The sequence below is a fragment of the Castanea sativa genome, chromosome 7 (assembly GCF_040712315.1).
Source record: "Castanea sativa cultivar Marrone di Chiusa Pesio chromosome 7, ASM4071231v1".
In the NCBI taxonomy this organism is placed as follows: domain Eukaryota; kingdom Viridiplantae; phylum Streptophyta; class Magnoliopsida; order Fagales; family Fagaceae; genus Castanea; species Castanea sativa.
In genome coordinates, this window is record NC_134019.1 from 25,170,333 (window position 1) to 25,190,341 (window position 20,009).

Consider the following 20,009-nt stretch of genomic DNA (forward strand, 5'->3'; position numbering starts at 1 on the left):
ATTACATATAACCTTACAAAATTTATTAGCAAAAAATAAATAAATGATTAGCAAAAAATAGAAAAGTCTTTAAACATAACAGGATAACTACAAATGTTGTTGTCAAACATTTGGAAGGCTTAATAAAAGATGTTGAATCATAATCTTCTTTGTCATACACTATCATATATATATGGTTTATGGATGAAATTTTTAGAAAACATTTTTATTATCCAGACATTGTTTACTTTATGAGATCCTTATATATTGTGGTCATGACATTGAAAAAAATATAAGTTTCAATGTGACTAAAAAAAAGTAACTAGAAATTTAACCAACAAAAATAGAATATTGACCACACCCATAATTTAGAACCATTCAATTTGACTTATGTCCAACAAATTTTAATTCTAACTCTAATTATATTAATGTTTCAAAAATTAATCAATTACTAATTTTGTGTTCGTTTTTTAGAGCTTGCCTCATGACACTTATGGTTGTATCAGTAGTTTGCAATGCATAATATTATTGGACAAATGCGTAAACCTAAAATTGGGATGAATGAAAAATTATAACACTAAACCAAAAAAAAAAGCCTCATTGTACACACGTAAGAATAGGCACTTTTTGAATCACACAAAATTTTTCCATTGAATTTGTATTTTCCTTTCATTATGGTCACGCATAGGAGTTTTCAAATAAAGTGGTTGGCTATTAGATAGTTTTAGTAGCATTAATTTTGACTAATTTCATAAATTCATGTTAAGTTATTTGTGATATTTGATGTTGTGATATTTTTTTAAAAAAATACTAGCCTCTGAGCACGAGCTCACGCGCGTGCTTAGAGGCTCTACTATTTTTTTGGTAAAATTTAATAATTTACATTCATTATAATTTGGGATTATTATATTTTCTAAAGTGAGCCATTTAGTGGCAGATGCAATTGGGTTGAATTGCGGGATCTAGAAAGTTAGAGAAGACAAGATTTCGAGAAATCCGTTGGTAGGAGGAGTTTGGAAGGTTCAAGTACATGAGGTAGACTAGCCTTGGAGAATCTTTTGTTATTCATGTATACCAACTTTATTCTCTAGTAGACCAATTTTGACTTGGAGGTCGCGGAGAGGTTTTTTCCCGGGTTCTTCGGTTTCCTCTTGGATAACACATCTTTGTATTATCTTGTATTTGCATCTCTCTTCCCTACACCTTAAGCTTCCATTTTATTGTTAATTGTGGATGAATATGGCTTGAAGTAGTGTTATTGGTTCATTACGCATATTTAGTCTTGTTCCGCACATTGTAAAGTTTGAGTAAAAACAATCTAACCGTAATTTTTAATTTAAGGTCTAAATAAGCTTTTGTGTTTTCACACAAATCCAAGCTTTCATTATTAAAAAAAAATTTAAAAATTTAAAAAAAAATCAAAAAAGAAGAAGAGAGAAGATGGTATACTATTACACACAATTTGTATAACAAATGTTCAACCCATTTGGTTAGATTTTCTGCTGCGCTTCATTGTCAACTGCTCTTGAAATCCCATAAACCCACAACAACAATTCTTTTCTATCTTCTCCTATTTTTAGTTATTGACCATATCTAGAAAATGCGTCATATAATTGCTTTGGCTTTAACCGACAACCATAATAAATATGAACTACTTTGGTCTCTATATTTAGTCATTGTCATCTTAGCCACATAATTTTAGAACCAGACTTGGGTTTTAGAAATTTTCGTACACTCTTCTAGGCCAGACCACACTAGTAACATAGAGAGAACCATTTAACAATGGTATTTAGCTCAGGAAATTTTGCAAACAAAGTGTGTTTGCATTCGCTTCTTCTACTGCTTTTTTCAGCAAATGCGGCTTTCTCTGGCACACTAGTGACCTCCATTCCGGGATTCGATGGTGACCTTCCTTTTAAACTCTATACCGGGTATGTTCTTATGGGGGTAGATTTTGTTGGTGTTGTGTTGCATTTACCTTCCTGAAATCTGTACCAATTTCATTACACACTGTTTCTTTTTTGTTGATTTTCAGGTACATAACTGTAAAAAAAGTTGAGATGTTTTACTATTTCATCGAATCAGAGGGAAACCCCAAAGAGGACCCTGTTTTGCTTTGGTATAGTGGCGGCCCTGGTTGCTCTGCTTTCAATGGTCTCATCTACCAGATTGGTATGCTTAACTGAAAAATATGTTTAAGGTGTAAGTTTTTCAGTACTTTAGTGATGGGGTACTCATTTCTCTCGCAAAATAATAGGTTTGGCTAATTAAATTTATTTTTTTATGTGAGAAGAGTGAGTATCATGTTAGTGTATTTTGAGAGGATTAGATAATATTTTTTGTTTGATAGGACTTATTAGACTCTCAATATTGAGAAATCTATGTGGACCCATGTGGAACTTTACTAAACGGTTCATTTTTTAGGATAAAATGGAACCAACATTATTAAACAGTTCATTTTTGTGAAATCTTCTTAGGAAATATTATTTTCGGTTGTGTTTATTATACACAAATTTTTACACAATTTTATATACCCCATTTTTGAACTAAAACAATGACTTCAAGCCACGGTTTTAGTTCAAAAATTGTGTGTATCCTTTCAAGTTATGTTTATTACCCCATATCGTTAACCACATCATGTAACTTTACTTGTAGGTCCATTAGCTTTCAATATGACACACTACACAGGGGGTACGCCAAAAACATATTATTATCCATACTCATGGACAAAGGTTAGTACACCACACGTTTTATCTAATACTAGTACTATTATGGTGATGTTATTGAATGCTAGTGAATCATTTCCCAGGACGCCAACATTTTATTTGTAGATGCACCTGTTGGCACTGGTTTCTCCTATGCAACAAGTGCCGAAGCTTACTATGTTACAGACACAATAACAGCAGCACAAGTTTATCCTTTCTTAAGGAAGGTGAATAACGCTCTTAGCTTATTACATTAACAGAAGCAATTAGAGCATTAGCAGCTCATTATTACTTATTAGATATCTTGACTCATATCCCCACAGTTAAATGGTGATAAAATCATCTTTGCCAACGTTAATAACAAAAAGTAGTGCTTACAAAGTACTTCTAGGTATATATATCTGAGTTCTGCTAGAGCTACAACTTAATTCAAGACACAATGTTAATATGGTGATAGGTTCTGATTGGAATAGTATCATTTTTACATGGATCAACTACTGGCACCAATTTTGCTATTAACGAACAGTTGTATAAAAAGTAATAAAAAATGTTGTATCGTACTTGTAAGTTAAATATTGTTTGTTGGTTCCGAACAATATAATTGAAGCCGTAAATGTTGTAAATGCAGTGGTTGACTGAAGAATACCCAGAATACCTGCTAAATGAATTATTTATTGGGGCTGATTCTTATTCAGGCACGTCTGGCCCAATTGTTGTTAAACATATAGCTGATGGTAATTAACTTTATGATTTTGCTCTTAAAAAGTAAATTTGAGTTTTATACTTGAAACAAACTTTCAAATAGAAGTGACTCATTTTTTAAATTGGCTAAAAATATTACAGATAATAATGCTGGAGTCGTACCACGCCTGAATCTCAAGGTAATTGTTCGAATTGCAGGACTTGAATGGCTCAAGTAGCTCATAAAGTTACTTCAACACATTGATAAATTAGGCCATGGATTTCGAGAATTATGAGTTGAAAAACCCTTTGCTTGAAATGGTTTCAGGGATATATTCTTGGGTGCCCTCGGACCGATGCGGACATTAATGACAATTCGAGGATAATATACGCTCATCGAATGGGGCTTGTATCAGATGAACTCTATGAGGTAATTCAACATGTTCATTTGTAATTTTTAATCTCGTTATGTGTTCTGCCTTTTATGGGAGTTCTATTTCTATTAGGGTAAAACTTAGGTAGACTTTATTAGGCATTGTACCTTATTTTCATTAATTAAATTTAATTACATGGTTTCATTGATTAAAGCAGTGCAAATACTATCGTCTTTTTTAGGAACAATAAAATTCTGACTTATCGGTCAATATGACCGCATGATTGAATTTAATTGAAAAAACTACTATAAACTGCGTAAGTTATGGTTTTGTTCTAGGTTGCACTGACACGGCATTTTTTCCAATGTACTGGTAAGACTCGCTGGACTTCGGTGTCCGAGTGGTGTCATTTTTATTTTTCTTTTTCTTTTTCGCTTCTCCAACACGGCACCGATGCGGCACCAACATGATGGACACGCTAGCAGTGGAAAAAGACAAAAACAAAAATTCAAGATTTTTACAGATGGACAAATCCTTACCGTTGATTTTGTAATATACCCTTAAGTGAGAAGTGAGAAGTGAGAAGTGCGAAGTGAGAAATCTCAAATCAAAAACCCACACAGCCCAACCGTTGATTTCCCTCTGCCCGCTGCCTTCTGTCCCTCGCCGGCACTACATGGGGCCGATCGGCGAGTCGGTGCGCTCCCTCTGTTCCTTCCCATCTCTCTCTCTCTCTCTCTCGGCGTGGACAAGTCCGAGCTTCTCTTCTCTCTCTATGTTTCACAATTTTTTTTCTTTCTTTCTTTTATCTGCTGACTACTTAGGACCTTTGGTTTGGAAAACTGTGGCGTGTTATATTTATTACACCCAAAGCTCTTTTTTTTTTTTAATCCCACTCACTGTGTTATACTTTACTATATATATATATATATATTTATATATATTCTTCTTTACTTAACCTTGCCTTATAAATTATAATGTTTATTATGAATTTAGTGATTTTTGTTTTTGCGTGTCCTGTTATAGTTTTATTTATTTATTAAAGTTAAATATTGTAGGTGATTTTACTAAAGGTTGTTTTTGTGATTTTTGTTTTTGTGTGTCCTGCTTATTTCCTTTTATGTTTTTAGTTTGATATTAAATGTAGTCTACTTAAACTTTTGGTTTGTACCCTAAACATTTTGTGTATTATTGTACTACTTTGGGTGTTAGTTTACTTATTTGTAGTTCTTACATAATTTAAATTCTAGACATAAACGTATTTTAAGTCTAAAAATATTTAAAAATATGCCCAAATATAAAATTTAATTAATTATTTAATTACCGTGTTCACGCCGTGTCGTGTCCTTGTGTTTCAAAAATTGCCGTATCACCGTGTCCGTGTCCGTGTCATGTCTCTGTCCGTGCATCATAGGTTTTGTTTTTCTTGTCATCATGAAATTGAAAATAGAGTATGCTTTTACAGGCAGCAAAAGAAAGTTGCAATGGTAGTTACGCTCAAGCTACCACATCGCAATCACAATGCTACGAGGATATTCAATCAATGAAGCATGTTAGAGACTACTAACTCATCTTAAAACACATATTTCTTTGTATGGATATTTGGAAATCTAACACCAACAGAGAATAATTCCCTGAATTTTCAGTGCACTAAAGACATAAACAAAAACCATATTCTGGAGCCTAAGTGCACCTGGGCAGCTCCACATCCATATGGAGAATCTCTTAGAAGAGCCCTTGAGGAAGACTCTGCTGGCCTCACCTTAAATTCTGATGTCCCAGAATATTTTTGCCATGTAAATCTCTCTCTCTCTCTCTAACAACAAATTTACAGCTTGTAGTGTAAAATTGTTTATAATGAAATTGATCCACTTTTTGCAGAGCTTTGGTTATGCACTTTCTTACATTTGGGCCAATGATAAAACTGTCCGAGAAGCCCTTCATATCAGAGAGGTATTGGACTCCTATAACATTAGTAATGGGGGTAATATTATAAGATGATGCTGCTAAGTGCTAATTACATCTCTGTGATTGTAATCAGGGAACAATATATGACTGGAAGAGGTGCAACCAGAGCTTAGCATTCACAAATGACGTCAACAGTGTCGTTGATTATCATAAAAATCTCAGCAAATTGGGCTTACAAGTTCTAGTATACAAGTATATTCCTTACAACTCACTGCATGAAAATTCTTCCTCTTTTTTTGGACCCGTTATAATTAAAAGTTAAACTTGTTTCACACAAGTTATTTTACCCAATTTTACACACACACACACACCAAAAAGCTACTGAAATTGTGACTTAAAGCTCAAGTCACAAATTCGGTTGCTTTTTTATGTGTAAAATTCTATAAAACAACGGGTGTGTAATAAATGGTGCTTGCGTTTTTTTAACAACAAATTAGGCTTTGGCCTTAAGCATCCATATTTTCCATGGAATTATATCTTATGTATAGAATTGGTATATAATTGAGGATTACATTTTCTTTAAAGCAATATGTTTATAATTTTGTTGAACGATATGGTTTTGCTTCTCTTTTCCCGCAGTGGTGACCATGACCTAGTCATCCCAAACATTGGTACGCAACAATGGATCAAGATACTAAATTTGACCATTGTTAATGATTGGCGACCGTGGTTAGTGGATGGTCAAGTTGCAGGGTAAGTTCTTTAACCTTTTAGATGTAGCAAGATTAGCTTTCTCAAATTATGAATATCACATATTAATAATTTTTATCATCTGTTCAATGCAGATACACGATCAAGTATTCTACTAATGGATACCGCTTGACCTATGCATCTATTAAGGTAAGTTTAAAAAATTGATAAAAAAAAATAGTTTCATAATTATTAATGAGCATAAATGGAAAAAGCTTGGCTCGAAACATGTTTGAATTTATCCTATTCCAACCTACTATTTATTAATTAAAGAAACCATTTATATGTAATTTTAGTTATTAGGTAATAAATTAGAAAAGATAACTCCAAACATTTTTAAAGCCCAATTTTGTGGACAGTAATTAGGGCTAAAGATATTTCTTAACCATTTTTTTTATCGTTTGTTTAGGGAGCTGGCCACTCTCCACAAGAGTACAAGCGTAGGGAATGCTTTCAGATGTTCAACAGGTTCATCCATTATTATCCAATCTAATTAACACCCACAGCTTCAAGTTTAAGGAGTGGTTCTACTCTCATTATGCGGAAAATTTTCTTCTTGTAATTTTGTACTATTTCATTGATGTAATTGAATAAATGTTGAAAACAATTAAGGGTACGTTTGGTATATTGTAATAGACAATATAATGTAATAGTTATTACTATGGTTTAGTTATTCAGTAGTATGGTTATGTTTTTATTATAAGGAATAGTAATTCCTTATGAATAACTATTCTTTAAAATGAGGAATAACTATTCATCTCTAAAAGGATGTAATAGCTCGCAAGTAGACTTCCCGCGAAGTGAAGCATGTGCTTAGCACATGACTGGAATGCGAAGAGTCATGATAAATGGTGACAGTTGGTTTTTGTGAATGTCTCGCAGGTAAGGCCTTCCCAAGAGATACCTGCGAAACAGTCTATTTTGCTATTTTGTCATATCTGCTCCATTTTGTCATATATGCTCCACTACCTTTTCATACACACTATATATACCATCATTACCCACATATTGAGTAGGGTGCTTTCAGAGAGAAAACTCTAGCCATAAACCCTTAAAAGTTAGAGATTGTCATACCCACAATCCTCTACATCATCCATTATGGTTTTCCTTTACTCTTACCTCTCCATATCCAAATCCTTGAGAGGTTGATAGCTCAAACACTTACCACACCCATATTAAGTGTCTAGTGAGGTTTTAGTGCTGTTGGAAAGCATTGGAATAAGCCAAGCTTTGGCAGATGCAATCGGGCACATTGTGGGATCTGGAAAGCTAGACAAGACACGGTTCCAAGAAGCTTTGTTGGAGTAGGAGCTTGGAGGGCTTTGGTGCACTGGATAGATTAGGTTTGGAGTGTCTCTTGCTATTTGTGTATCCCAACTCATTGTCTAGTGGATCGATTTACTGCTTGGAGGGCAGCGAAGAGGTTTTTCGCCGAGTTTTTCGATTTCCTCTTCGATAATAAATCGGCGTGTTATCTTGTATTTGCATTTCTCTTCTCTACTCTTTTAGTTTTCATTTTACTGTTGTGTTGTGATGAATATGGCTTAGAGTAGTTGTATTGTTTGTTTGCTCGCATTTACTCTATTCCCCACTTAATTTAAGTTAGAGTAAAATCAACCAAGCCGTAATTTATTAATTTGGGGTCTAAACAGCTCTTGTGTTTTTAACACAAATCCGAGCTTTCAATTGGTATCAGAGCGAGTGCACTTGTTGTGGTTTCTTTGCCTAAGTACGATCCTAGACCCCTTGCCTTGCTATGGATAGTGTTATGGCTATGGCCAATTGTTGGAAAATCACGTGTTTGTATCGCATACAAAACATACGCAGCGAAAATTAAACGGATCTACTTCATACACAATTGATAACATGTACTATGTAAGTTTTAGAATTTAAGAATAAGAGAGTGTACCTTAGAGCGGTAAATTTCAAAACCAAAGATCAAAATCACTTGAGAACACTTTCAATCATCACTCCAATTCCACTAACGCCCAAGATGTGTAGTCTCACAATCAGTTTACTAAGGGAGAATGTCAAAGTGTCTAACTCTTCTTACACCACTTGGCAATAGTGTTCTTCCAATTCTCTCTAGAAAAATCTGTATGTTTCTCCCTTTGTATCTAACTGATTATCTAATTGGGTTAGCCTTTTGGGCCTTTCCAATTGGGCTTAAAAGTGTGGCTTGGAGTGGGACCAAAAGGGACCAATAAGACACTAGCTCCAATGGGCCTTAAGCTTTCTGTAAACTCTTGACAAGTCCAAAGTAACCATTAACTATATTTAATATCACTATATAAATATAGTTGCACTCTAGGCCTTATTTATAAATTATATCCCAAAATATTCGTAGTAACACAAAATCATGAAAGTAGATTGCCACTTTGTAAATTACTACATCTTATCTTTGAGTACTCGGTTTAATACTTTAAGTTATTCATCATATATTTATGAAATCTAATTCCATAAACATATACTTTAGTAACTCCTTACTAAAGTGGTTAGGCCTAACTCTCTGAATAACAAACCCATTAAACTTATCTCAAGTGACTATTTTGTATCTCTGTTAAGAGATTATGAATTCCATCTTGAGAATATATGTTCCATTAATACTAAATGTGGTTGCCCAACATACTGAGGTTTTGACCGTAACTATAGATCTCACTCCTGATATATCAAAGCAACCTACACCTCATGATCAAGTCCATTATTCTCTTACGATTAAGAGTTCATGCAAATATAAGTCGTGAGTTTATTATTCATTTGACAGTCGTTAGAAGAATAATAAATCTCACAGCGGTCCAGTTCAGTATGTCTTAACTCTTAAAACAGATCAACATACCAACTAAAAGTCTCCACTTCCATGATCAAGACAAATCATCTTAGTTGATATGTTATAGTCTTCGCAGATGAAACACCCAATTTCATCACCAACTACGAACTACATTTTGAGTTTACAAGGAACTTGTGATTTACATCTTCTGTGACTAAACATAAATCAGATATAATGCATCTCATGGACTAAGATAATGTCTCATTAGTTCATTTATAAATAGTCTCATATAATTAAACAATTTAATTATTTATGACATGCCAATAGATTGGATTTTAGGGCATCAACCCCAACAATCTCCCACTTGCCCTCAAATATATATTCGACACTTATCTCCCTTTAGAGTATTTCAAGTCACTCTAAGGCAAGGTTTTGGAATAAGTTTCAGCCAGATTTATTGCAAAAATTATTTTTTCTACTACTACTCAAGTACTCATATCTCTCTAATGAGATAATACTTATACTTAATGTGTATCTTCACCACTTAGGATGAACACATATCTTGAAGTCTAACTTCATGAATCACAATCAAACTACAAGTCAGTATTTGTACATCCAGTATCTAGTAAAGAGAAGTTTCAGATCTAGTAAAAAAACTTTGTCCTTAGACTCTACAATCCCCGTAGAGGAACTCACAGTAAAAACCTTCTACCGCTTCAGAACCTCTGAACTCTTCAATATATGAACGTCACCCCTTGATGCACGGATCCTAATACATGACTAACCAATTGCGCGAATCCTAGTACGCGACTTCAATCACCAACTAGAGAAGAAGATGTTGGTTGCAAAGTTCTTCACTTCATCAACAATGAAGATCAAGAAGCACTTGGTTACAAAACCCTAAGGCGCAAAGATGCAGTAGCTTCTTTTAGAGAGAATAAGGCTTCGGTCACCTTTTGCATATGTTCTCCTTGTATTCTCTTATGTGACGGCCTCTAAAATAAGTCTTATATATGCCTAGGGTTGTGAGAAAAGAAATCCTACACAAATACAAAAGTCTGGCCCAAAAATCAAATCTGAAAATACTGATTTTCGTAACCTCGATAGATAGCCTCGATAGATAGCATCTGTCGAGCCTCATTAAACCTCGATAGATAGCTATCTGTTGAGCAGCTGTCCAACAACTATCTGCAGGTGTCCAACTTCAGTAAACACATTTTCTTCACTTGTTTCTTGGTCCAATATTCATAGCTTTAATACTAGACTTGAACAACATGTTCTTTGAAGTATTAAACACATCCTAGATCAATCCAAATATAAGAAAAGTGCGTTTTGTCAAAGGATTAGCCAACTACATAAAATATGTCCTTAACAATCTCCCCATTTGGCAATCCGTGACAAAACCACAACAAACAAATGAACATATGAGAGAAGTCATAAATCACTCAACTCATACTCACTTGTTGAATACAATAAAATCTACCCTAACACAAACTCTTGAAAAACTTTGCAAGAAGAGAGTTCATGGCATGGAAGATTTTGACAACCTATATTTCTGAAGCACTTAAACAAAACTCATCAAGGCATCTTAGTGTGAAACAGAAATAATATATTGCATACAAATAAAGAAACATGTGTATAAAGAGAGAAAAGAAACAACACATGTAGAGATAGGTGAAGAAAACATACATCATCACATATATAGCAAAGATAAGCACAATGTATGTAAATATGGTCATAAGACCTAAGGTACAAGAACAAAAAGTTAAAAGTAGCTCCTACAACAACAAAGAGGTAAACACTCCCCCTAACAAGATGAAACACATCTCCTCCTTACAAAGGAATGTATTTCTCCCTCTAAACTGTAGAATCTTAAAGAAAGAAACCACAAATTCTCAAATTTCTCTCCCTTTTTGTCACGATTGACAGAGGGTACCGGAAGCTATAAAGCTTTACCCGAGAGACATAAAGATGATCAAGGATGATCAAGGGGGCACAAAAAATTCATAAAAATGCATGAATGTAATGAAACAATATGCTACAGATAACAAGATAAAAGAAACATGCAAAAAATGTGAAAAACAATGCATGTAGAGGACCTCGATCGATCGAGAGATGTCGAGAAGCTATCGAGCATACCTCAATGGATCGAACAGCTATCGAGAAGCTATCAAGAGGGCAGGAAGTTTCTCGATCTATCCATCTAGCTATCAAGAGGTGTCGAGATTGTGATAAGATGCAACAGAAGAGCTCGACAGATAAGCTAGGTGTCGAGGAGGTGTCGAGATGGCTAAGAACCAATTTTTCAAAGAGGAGAAAAACACAAATATGAATGCAATTAAACATGCAACTCAACCAACGGTCCAACCAACATTTTAACCTCTCAAAAACATCTCTCAACAAGAAAAATGTCATGCATTTTGATCAAAAACACACACATACACAGTAAACAAGTCTAACCGATTTTATATTTTAAAAACAAGTCAAGACAGTTTAGTGAGTATACATCAATACATGTAAACCTTGTGATGGCCAAATCACATTGTACCTGCACATGTATCAAAAGAAGCAAAAAATATTGCGTGTTATGTGTGAAATTATCACAAGATTACATAAGTGTCTCAATGTTATGACGATTTGAGATATGAGAAAATCACTTTACCTCACACACAATCATAACTGTTTGATGGGGACTATCACATTTGAGGTACATCCTATAACTCCCACATCTCCTAAAAAACACGCTTGCAATCATATTTAAAGTTTTTTTTTTTTTTATCTTTTTGCTTTTATTTTCTTTGCATATTTTCTTTTTATTAAGCAAATCATGCATGAGTATACAAAGGAGAGAAAAGAAATACTCAATTATGTTAAGCTTTTGACATTGCACTTTTACTATGCCGAAGTATACAGATTTCATTACATGATTGGCGAATAACAGTGGTGAGATGGTTATTTATGCCTTTCTCTTAGGATTTTTTAGTCTTACCCATCAAAAAGAGTGATACGAGTGTTAAGTACAAGAGATCACTTAACCTTACTCATCACAAACAAAGAGCCATAAAGCTCACTTGCTTAGTTGTTCATAGAGATGCTCATCTAAGTTACAAGAGATACAAAGTTTAGAAAACTCTGTTTCAATGGCCATTTTAAAGTTCACAAGAACCGATGTACACAAACACACACTGTTTTTGTATTTTTTAATTTTTCTCTTTTTTTTTTTTTTTTTGAAAACAAAACAAAATAAAAGTTAAACAACCAAACAAAAACAGACAAACAATCATGAAAGCATGAAAGAAAGATGCATATGCATGAAGGCATGATAGAAGAATTCAGATGCATGAAAGCATGATTTCAAAAGCAGAAAAGAAATCAAGCAAAGAAAGTCCTACTTTAGACAGAAAGAATTAAAGCAGATGATATGTAGAGTTTTATGTTTTGTCCTAGGTATAAAAGGCAAACCCTAGCCACGTTTTTTAGGTTGCTCATGTTGCTGTTTGTGTGAATCTCTTGTGAGATCTAAGAGATACTTGCCTTCACACAAGCTTACGATCATCAAGAAGGAAATTTTTTCAAGATCTTGATGATTATTCAGTTGCTGCCATAAGAGCTTAAAGATATACAAGTGGGAGTGCTTGTACTTGTTAGAGAGTCCAAAAAAGAAGGAGTTCGTGGTCTCAGAGCTTGCACGTGGTTGTGTCAGTAAGTTTTCTATTGGTGGGTAGCAATAGGATGTCAGTGGTCTAAGTCGCTATTGTACAAACTTCAATTCTTTCATAGTGGATTCAGTTTTACCTTGAGGATAGCTAGGTTAAATCCTCCCCAGGTTTTTTACCGGTTTGGTTTTCCTAGGTCATCATATCTTTATATTTTTTATATTCTGCATTTTACATTGATATGATTATATGATTGTGTTAACCTAGATCTGGAATTTGGACTAAGTAATAACTTGGCTTGTTAACTAGGTTAATCCAATTGTGCTTTCAAGGGGTCTAAAAAGCTTTACAACAACTATGTTTTATATTGGATTTATTCCATGACAAAAAGTGTTGTAATTACATAAATTTGTTTCCTTGTATTTTTGTGGGATTTTATTATAGGGTTTAGTATTAAGTTGGTAAAGACTCAAGGTTAATTGAAGATCAGTGCATTTTGCGACTAGCTCGCGAGAAGTTTGTGAGAAGGGTTCCTGCAAAAAGGGCATGTGAGAAGCACATGACTGGAAGCTGAAGAGTCGTGATAGGCTGTCGATTTCGCGAGTGTCTCGCGAGTAAGGCCTTCTCGTGAGATACCCATGAAATCTCTGCTTGGAGGATTTTTTTAGTGTGATTTTCTTACCCTTCACCCATACGATTTATACCCTCATTACCCACAAAAGTATGAGAGACCATTCAGAGAGAAAAACTCTAGATAAGTTTTCTACAACACACATACCCATCTTTTAGAGAGAGAGCTACCCATCCTTAGTGAGAAATCATTGTAGCCTCTTCTCCTTCCCTTTTCCATTGTTATACCTTGAAAGGAGATTTGTACCCAAACACAACTCACACCTTTTCAGAGTGTAAAGAGTGTTTTGGAGATTGGGAAGTTTTGGGGATTTGCCAAAAGAAGCTAGTGAGGCTTGGCGGATGCAATCGGGCATATTGCGGGATCCGAAAAGCTAGACAAGACACGGTTCCAAGAACCCTTGTTGGAGTAGGAGCTTGGGGGGAAAATGTACATTGGGTAGATTAGGCTTGGAGGGTCTCTTGCTATTCGTGTATTCCAACTTATTGTCTAGTAGATCAATTTACCGCTTAGAGGGCGGCGGAGAGGTTTTTCGCCAAATTCTTTGATTTCCTCTTCGATAACACATCGCCATGTTATCTTGTGGTTGCATCTCTCTTCCATTACTCTTATACTTTACTTTTATTATTTGTTGTTTATGTTCATGCACTAGATTAGTATCGGTTAATTGTGCTTCATTTACTCTTATTTCCGCACTTAGATAAGTTAGAGTAAAAGCAATCTAGCCGTAACTTTTAATTAGGGGTCTAAACAACTCTTGTATTTTTTAACACAAATTCGAGCTTTCAATTAGTATCAGAGAGGGTACACTTGTTTTGGTTTCATTACCTAAGGTTGATCCTTGACTCCTTTGTGTGTTTTGCCATGGATAGTGCTTTGTATGCTTCTATGGACGTTGTTGATTGTAACATACCATGTGTTTGTAAAAATGCTTCTATGAGTGTTAATCCTCAAAATTGTGATGACATGTTACATGAATCTATAGGTGTTGTTAATATTCCAAATGTCAAACTCTTGAAGAAAATGGTTAAGAAGGTTCATGAGAATTTGAGCAAGTTTATGTGTGAAAATGATGATTTGATTGCGAAAATGATGATTTGATTGCTAAGCTCAATGAATCCAACAAATTGGTTGAAAAGTATAAGAAACTTGCTGAACATTCTCTTGAAAAACTAAAGGAGTTTGAATGTTTGAATATGGACTTGGATGCTAAACTTGTTTTGTCTAACAAACTAGTTGATGAGCTAAAGTGTGAAAATGAATCTCTTAAGATGCATGACAAGTGTTTGATTGCTGAACTTATTGGTAAAAGTGATGAAAATATTTGTTGCAATCATGTTGTGGTACGCAATTTTGTGCCTATTATGTGTTCAACCTCAAAGGATAAATCGGTGTATATTCCTCCACACAAAAGAAATCAAAAGGTGGAGAGAAAGGCTCTTAAGCCAATACTTCCGTTTAGGTCTCAATCTAAGGTTTTGGATGGATCTAAATTTGTTCCAACTTGCTACCATTGCGATGTGATCAGTAATATAAGACCTCAATTTTCCAAGTTGAAGAGTAAACAAAATCATATTGCTAGATCCCTCTCCAAAAAGCCTAGTGGACTTAAACCCATTGTTTGTCATCACTGTGGTGTCTTTGGTCATCTAAGACCTGATTGCTCTAAGTTTCAAGCTCTTAAGAGAATCAAAAGAAAAGAGAAACTTGAGCTTCTTGGAAGTTGTGCTTTGCAAGCTAAACCAGTTTTGGGAGAAAATGATAAGTTGTTGAAGAAAGTTTTTGATGTTCTTACCTCCATGTCTATGTGCATCTCCGATTCTCATTCTTCCAACCCTCGTCCACTTCTCATGAGACGCTCACTCCAAACAATCGTTTCGTTTGGATGAGGAAAGGTTCCTATCGTTGAGCTTGTGCTCTTTTAATCCTTAATCTAATTCTTTCGATCTTTGTAGGACCCCTCATGCATTGAATGTCATATCTTCATGCATTTTTGTATCTTGCATTTATATGCATTGCTTTTGTATTTGATCTTACTTTTATGCTTTTGTTTTTGTGTGTGTAAAAATCCAAAAACACATAAAAAGTGAAAAATTCAAAAAGTTTGATCGTATATGTTTAAGTACATTTCACATGTGAGTTTGGCCTAATACTTTCGTACAAATGGCATAGTGCATTTACGAGCTTAGCTTGTTTTGTATGCACGTCTATCTTTGTAGGAAAAATCTTGAAATCTATGTAGGAAAAATCTTGAAATCTATGTGTGATTGTTGTAAATCGATCTTCAAGCTTGTCATGAATAATTAGTCAATAGTCTTGTTGATCTTAATACATGCATAGACTTGTGTCTATATCTTTTCCCATGCTTTTATGTTTTTTGCTATATAGCTCATCAAATGTCAAATTTCGAAAAGAGATATTGAGCTGCAAAAGCCTTCACACACACTAATATTTGACTAGGAAAAAGGGAAAGCGACTTGTATTGAAATGTATGGTGCCTCAAAAAACCAAAGGCTTACTCACAAAGTTAAAATATCAAAAAGTTTAGGCATCGATCTCAAAATGAGATGTACTTTGTTCAAAATGATCAAATGTTATGATTTGTAAAGAAGCCAAATGAAAAGTTTCAAAGTTGTGTAATCATTTTTCTTGTGGGAGATCATATATGTTCATTTCTATAATTGAGATAGTCCACTTGACTTAGTACTAGCTGTGTATGACTTGATTGAATTGATCATTAAAGCTTCACTCTAGATTAAGGACTATTCCACATTTGATACACACACACAACACACAAGTTTAATGTTCAATGAAAGTCTATTTCATTTGTGTGATTGTACATATTCAAATGTGATGTGTGTGTGCTCAACCATATGTGGATCAAACCAAAAAGATTTTTGTTCTTTTTTTTTGCTTTTAGAAGTGATTTGTACCACTCATGTTTTTCAAAAATTTTCAAGTTGTTTTTGTGTGAAAAACATGTTTTCTGGGTGTTTTCGTGACCTATTTCATGTGCAAGCTCAACTGGGAGTTTAAGGGTCCAATTCTCAAGTTTTTCAGTTTTGGGCAAAGAGTTTCGTGACTATTTCGTGATTGTTTCACGAGTAAGGCTTACCAGCGAAATACCAACAAGATACCAGCGAAATTTAGCGAGTATGTAACCAGCGAAACTTCCCACGAAATTTTGCAGATCAGCTTTTAAAGGGCATTTCGTGGGTCATTTGTTTTAAACATCTCCCATCCTCTCCCAAACTTGTTTTAATGTTTCTACATCAAAACCCAACTAAATTCAAGTGTTTTTCATTCCATTAACATCACTAAGGTAATCTTTAACTCTTTTCATTGATTTTGATCCTTAGATTATGTTTTTGGGAGGTTTTATATTCATAGTTGGGATTTTCTCAATTAAGGGTTGGAGAACTTAATTTTTCTCAATCTTTTTTATTGGATTTTGTTTTAAATGATAATTTGCTTTGGATGTTGGCCCCTTGTGGCAAAAATAACATGTACTTAGGCAAGATTTTCATATGTTCTTGCATTGTTTAACGTACATGTGTAGTGTGTGCATTCTAAGTGTTTGATAAAATGTCCAAATGGCATTTTCTCGCTGTTTTGGACTCTGATGAGTACCAATTTTTTGGGATCACCATAATTATTTATGTTTATCATGTTTTGATCATTGGTGGTGTGTTTTATACACTTTGCCCCGTGAGTGCTTATTCATGCATTGGTCATGCATCTCACATGCACACTAGATGCACCTTTACTGCACACACTCTAACACTTAACATGTTTTGCGTTTACTTGTGCTAGTTAAGTCTTTTTAGACCTTTTAGCACATATAATATGTTCTTGTGTCTATGTCATGCCTTGGTCTATACTTTGTTCCATCATCCTTAGCATGTCATGTTTTTTATGCTTTGTAGCATTTTTTTAAGATGTTTTATCTTTTGTTTAAGCTTCATTTTCTCATTCATCTTGCACCCTTGTTCATACCCTTGTTCATATCTTTTTTTTCTTTCTCTCCTTCCTCCTGACATACTTGTCTATTCGTGACAAAAAAGGGGAGTATATACCGGAGAGTATACTGGTGTGTTTCGTCATTTCTATATAACTCATGTGCACATTTTTAGGGGAAGAAATTCTACTTCATACACATTTGTATGGGGAGAAAGCCATAGGGGAGATGCATATACCAAGGGGGAGAAGACAACCTTTTTGAGAAAACCTTGTTTTGTTTGTTTTACATTATGCTTGTTTTCTCGTTACTTTATGATGCTTTGAGTTACATTCAGTATATATGCTTTATTGCTCTCATTGCATTGTGTTTATATGTTAGAACACACTTGTGCCCTTGTTGGATCTTGTATCCTTAATGCAAATACCTTTTGTGTTTTGCATTGGTTGTGTGTTCTTGTGCCCTTGTTGGATCTTGTATCCTTAATACAAATACTTTGGTGTTTTGCATTGGTTATGTTTTGGACATGCATACATCCTTATGTTATTGTGCTTTATTGGCTGTATGTTCGGATGATCATTTGCTTTGCTATATGATCATTGTAGTCATTTCTATATGACTGTTTTGGTGTATGATCAAGTTGCTCATATGTTTCACATCATGTTTACTTGATCGCATTTTACTTGTTACATTATACTTGTCCTTTTGTTACTTGTTTTACCTTGAGGGTCTAATGTGTTTTGTGCAAGTGTTTAAGTCTAGAGTCTGTTATAGGGTGTTTTGTCACAGAATAGCCAAAGCGGGAAATTGTAAAGTTGTAATTTACAACTATGTTTTATGTTAGCTTTATTCCATGACAAAAAATGTTATAATTGCATAAATTTGTTTCCTTGTATTTTTGTGGGATTTTATTGTATTAGGTTTAGTATTAAGTTATTGAAGACTCAAGCTTAATTGAAGATCAATGCATTTCACAACTAGCTTGCGAGAAAGGTTCCCACGAAAAAGGCATGTGAGAAGCACATAACTAGAAGTTGAAGAGTCGTGCCAGGCTGTCAATTTCGCGAGTATCTCGCGGGTAAGGTCTTCCTGCAAGATACCCGCAAAACTCTCTGTCAAAAGGATTTTTTTAGTGTGACTTTCTTACCCTTCACCCATACTATTTATGCCCTCATTACCCACAAAAGTATGAGAGACCATTCAGAGAGAAAAACCCTAGATAGGTTTTCTACAACACACACACCCATCTTTTAGAGAGAGAACTACGTATCCTTAGTGAGAAATCATTGTAGCCTCTTCTCCTTCCCTCTCCCATACCTTGAGAGGAGATTTGTACCCAAACACAACCCACACCTTTTCAGAGTGTAGAGAGTGTTTTGGGGATTTTCCAAAAGAAGCCAGTGTGGCTTGGCAGATGCAATCGAGTATATTGTAGGATCCGAAAAGCTAGACAAGACACTGTTCCAAAAAGCCTTATTGGAGTAGGAGCTTAGAGAATGTAGGTACATTAGGTAGATTGGGCTTAGAGGGTCTCCTGCTATTCGTGTATCCCAACTGATTGTCTAGTGGATCGATTTACCGCTTGGAGGGCGATGGAGAGGTTTTTCACCGAGTTTTTCGGTTTCCTCTTACTCTTGTGCTTTACTTTTATTGTTTGTTGTTCATGTTTATGCACTAGAGTAGTATCGGTTGATTATGCTTCATTTACTCTTGTTTCCGCACTTAGATAAGTTAGAGTAAAAGCAATCTAACTGTAACTTTTTAATTAGGGGTCTAAACAACTCTTGTGTTTTTTAACACAAATCTAAGCTTTCAAGAAGAACCATTCCCAACTCTCCAACAACATTCATTTTTTAAGAATAGGGAGTGCCGCCATTATGCTCCTCCAAAAAAAAAGAACAATTAGGTAATTCAACTGCTTCAAGAAAGTTAGACCTTGGGGAAATATCTAGCCTTAAAACACTTATATAACAAAGAGTCATCAACCCGAAGCAACCTTCATCCTTGCTTAGCAAGCATAGCAAAGTTAAATGCTCTCAAATCACGGAATCCCATACCACCTTTTTTTTTTGGAGTGGCTAATTTTTCCTACCTTTTCCAGTGAATTTTCCGTTCATTCCCTACCTATCCCCACCAAAACTTTGCACACAAAGCTTCTAACTCATCACACAATTTCATCGGAAGTTGGAAAACACCCATCGTAGAAGTAGGAATGAATTGTGCCACAGCCTTGGAAAACACTACCTTTTTTAATATATTTAAATTATCAGTTTTATCTTTTCTTGATTATTTTTTATTTCAGTCAGCCAAAACTAGTTGCCATGGGAATTACATTGATTCAACCATTGCAAACTGTACAGAGGCACTATCAGCAATATCCCAGGTTTGAAGAATTAGAAGTTTTGTTTACTAGAAGATTACAGTTTTTTCTTTATCAAACTCTATGCTTAGCAATAACTAGTGATCTGAATATTTAGTGCATAGCGCTAATAAGTCCAAAATATATACTTGAACCGGTTTGTGCTTATGTGTTACCGAAAGCAAAAGAAGAAAGACCCTAACGATTTCTCGGAGAAAACTCAAACAATTTCATTCTACCA

At 34.7% G+C, this 20,009-nt stretch overlaps 1 protein-coding gene across 1 annotated transcript; it reads left to right on the forward strand.

Moving 5' to 3' along the window:
* The first annotated feature begins 1,588 nt into the window (after window positions 1–1,588).
* On the forward strand, window positions 1,589–7,074 carry LOC142642067 (serine carboxypeptidase-like 18). The gene is made up of 14 exons (XM_075816417.1): window positions 1,589–1,910; window positions 2,015–2,151; window positions 2,635–2,711; window positions 2,789–2,911; window positions 3,313–3,418; window positions 3,528–3,565; window positions 3,694–3,795; window positions 5,205–5,291; window positions 5,386–5,535; window positions 5,621–5,692; window positions 5,781–5,899; window positions 6,287–6,400; window positions 6,493–6,547; window positions 6,807–7,074. Exons 1-14 carry the CDS (start codon window positions 1,762–1,764, stop codon window positions 6,888–6,890), a joined length of 1,413 nt encoding a protein of 470 aa, XP_075672532.1. The 5' UTR covers window positions 1,589–1,761; the 3' UTR covers window positions 6,891–7,074.
* Window positions 7,075–20,009: the final 12,935 nt, after the last annotated feature.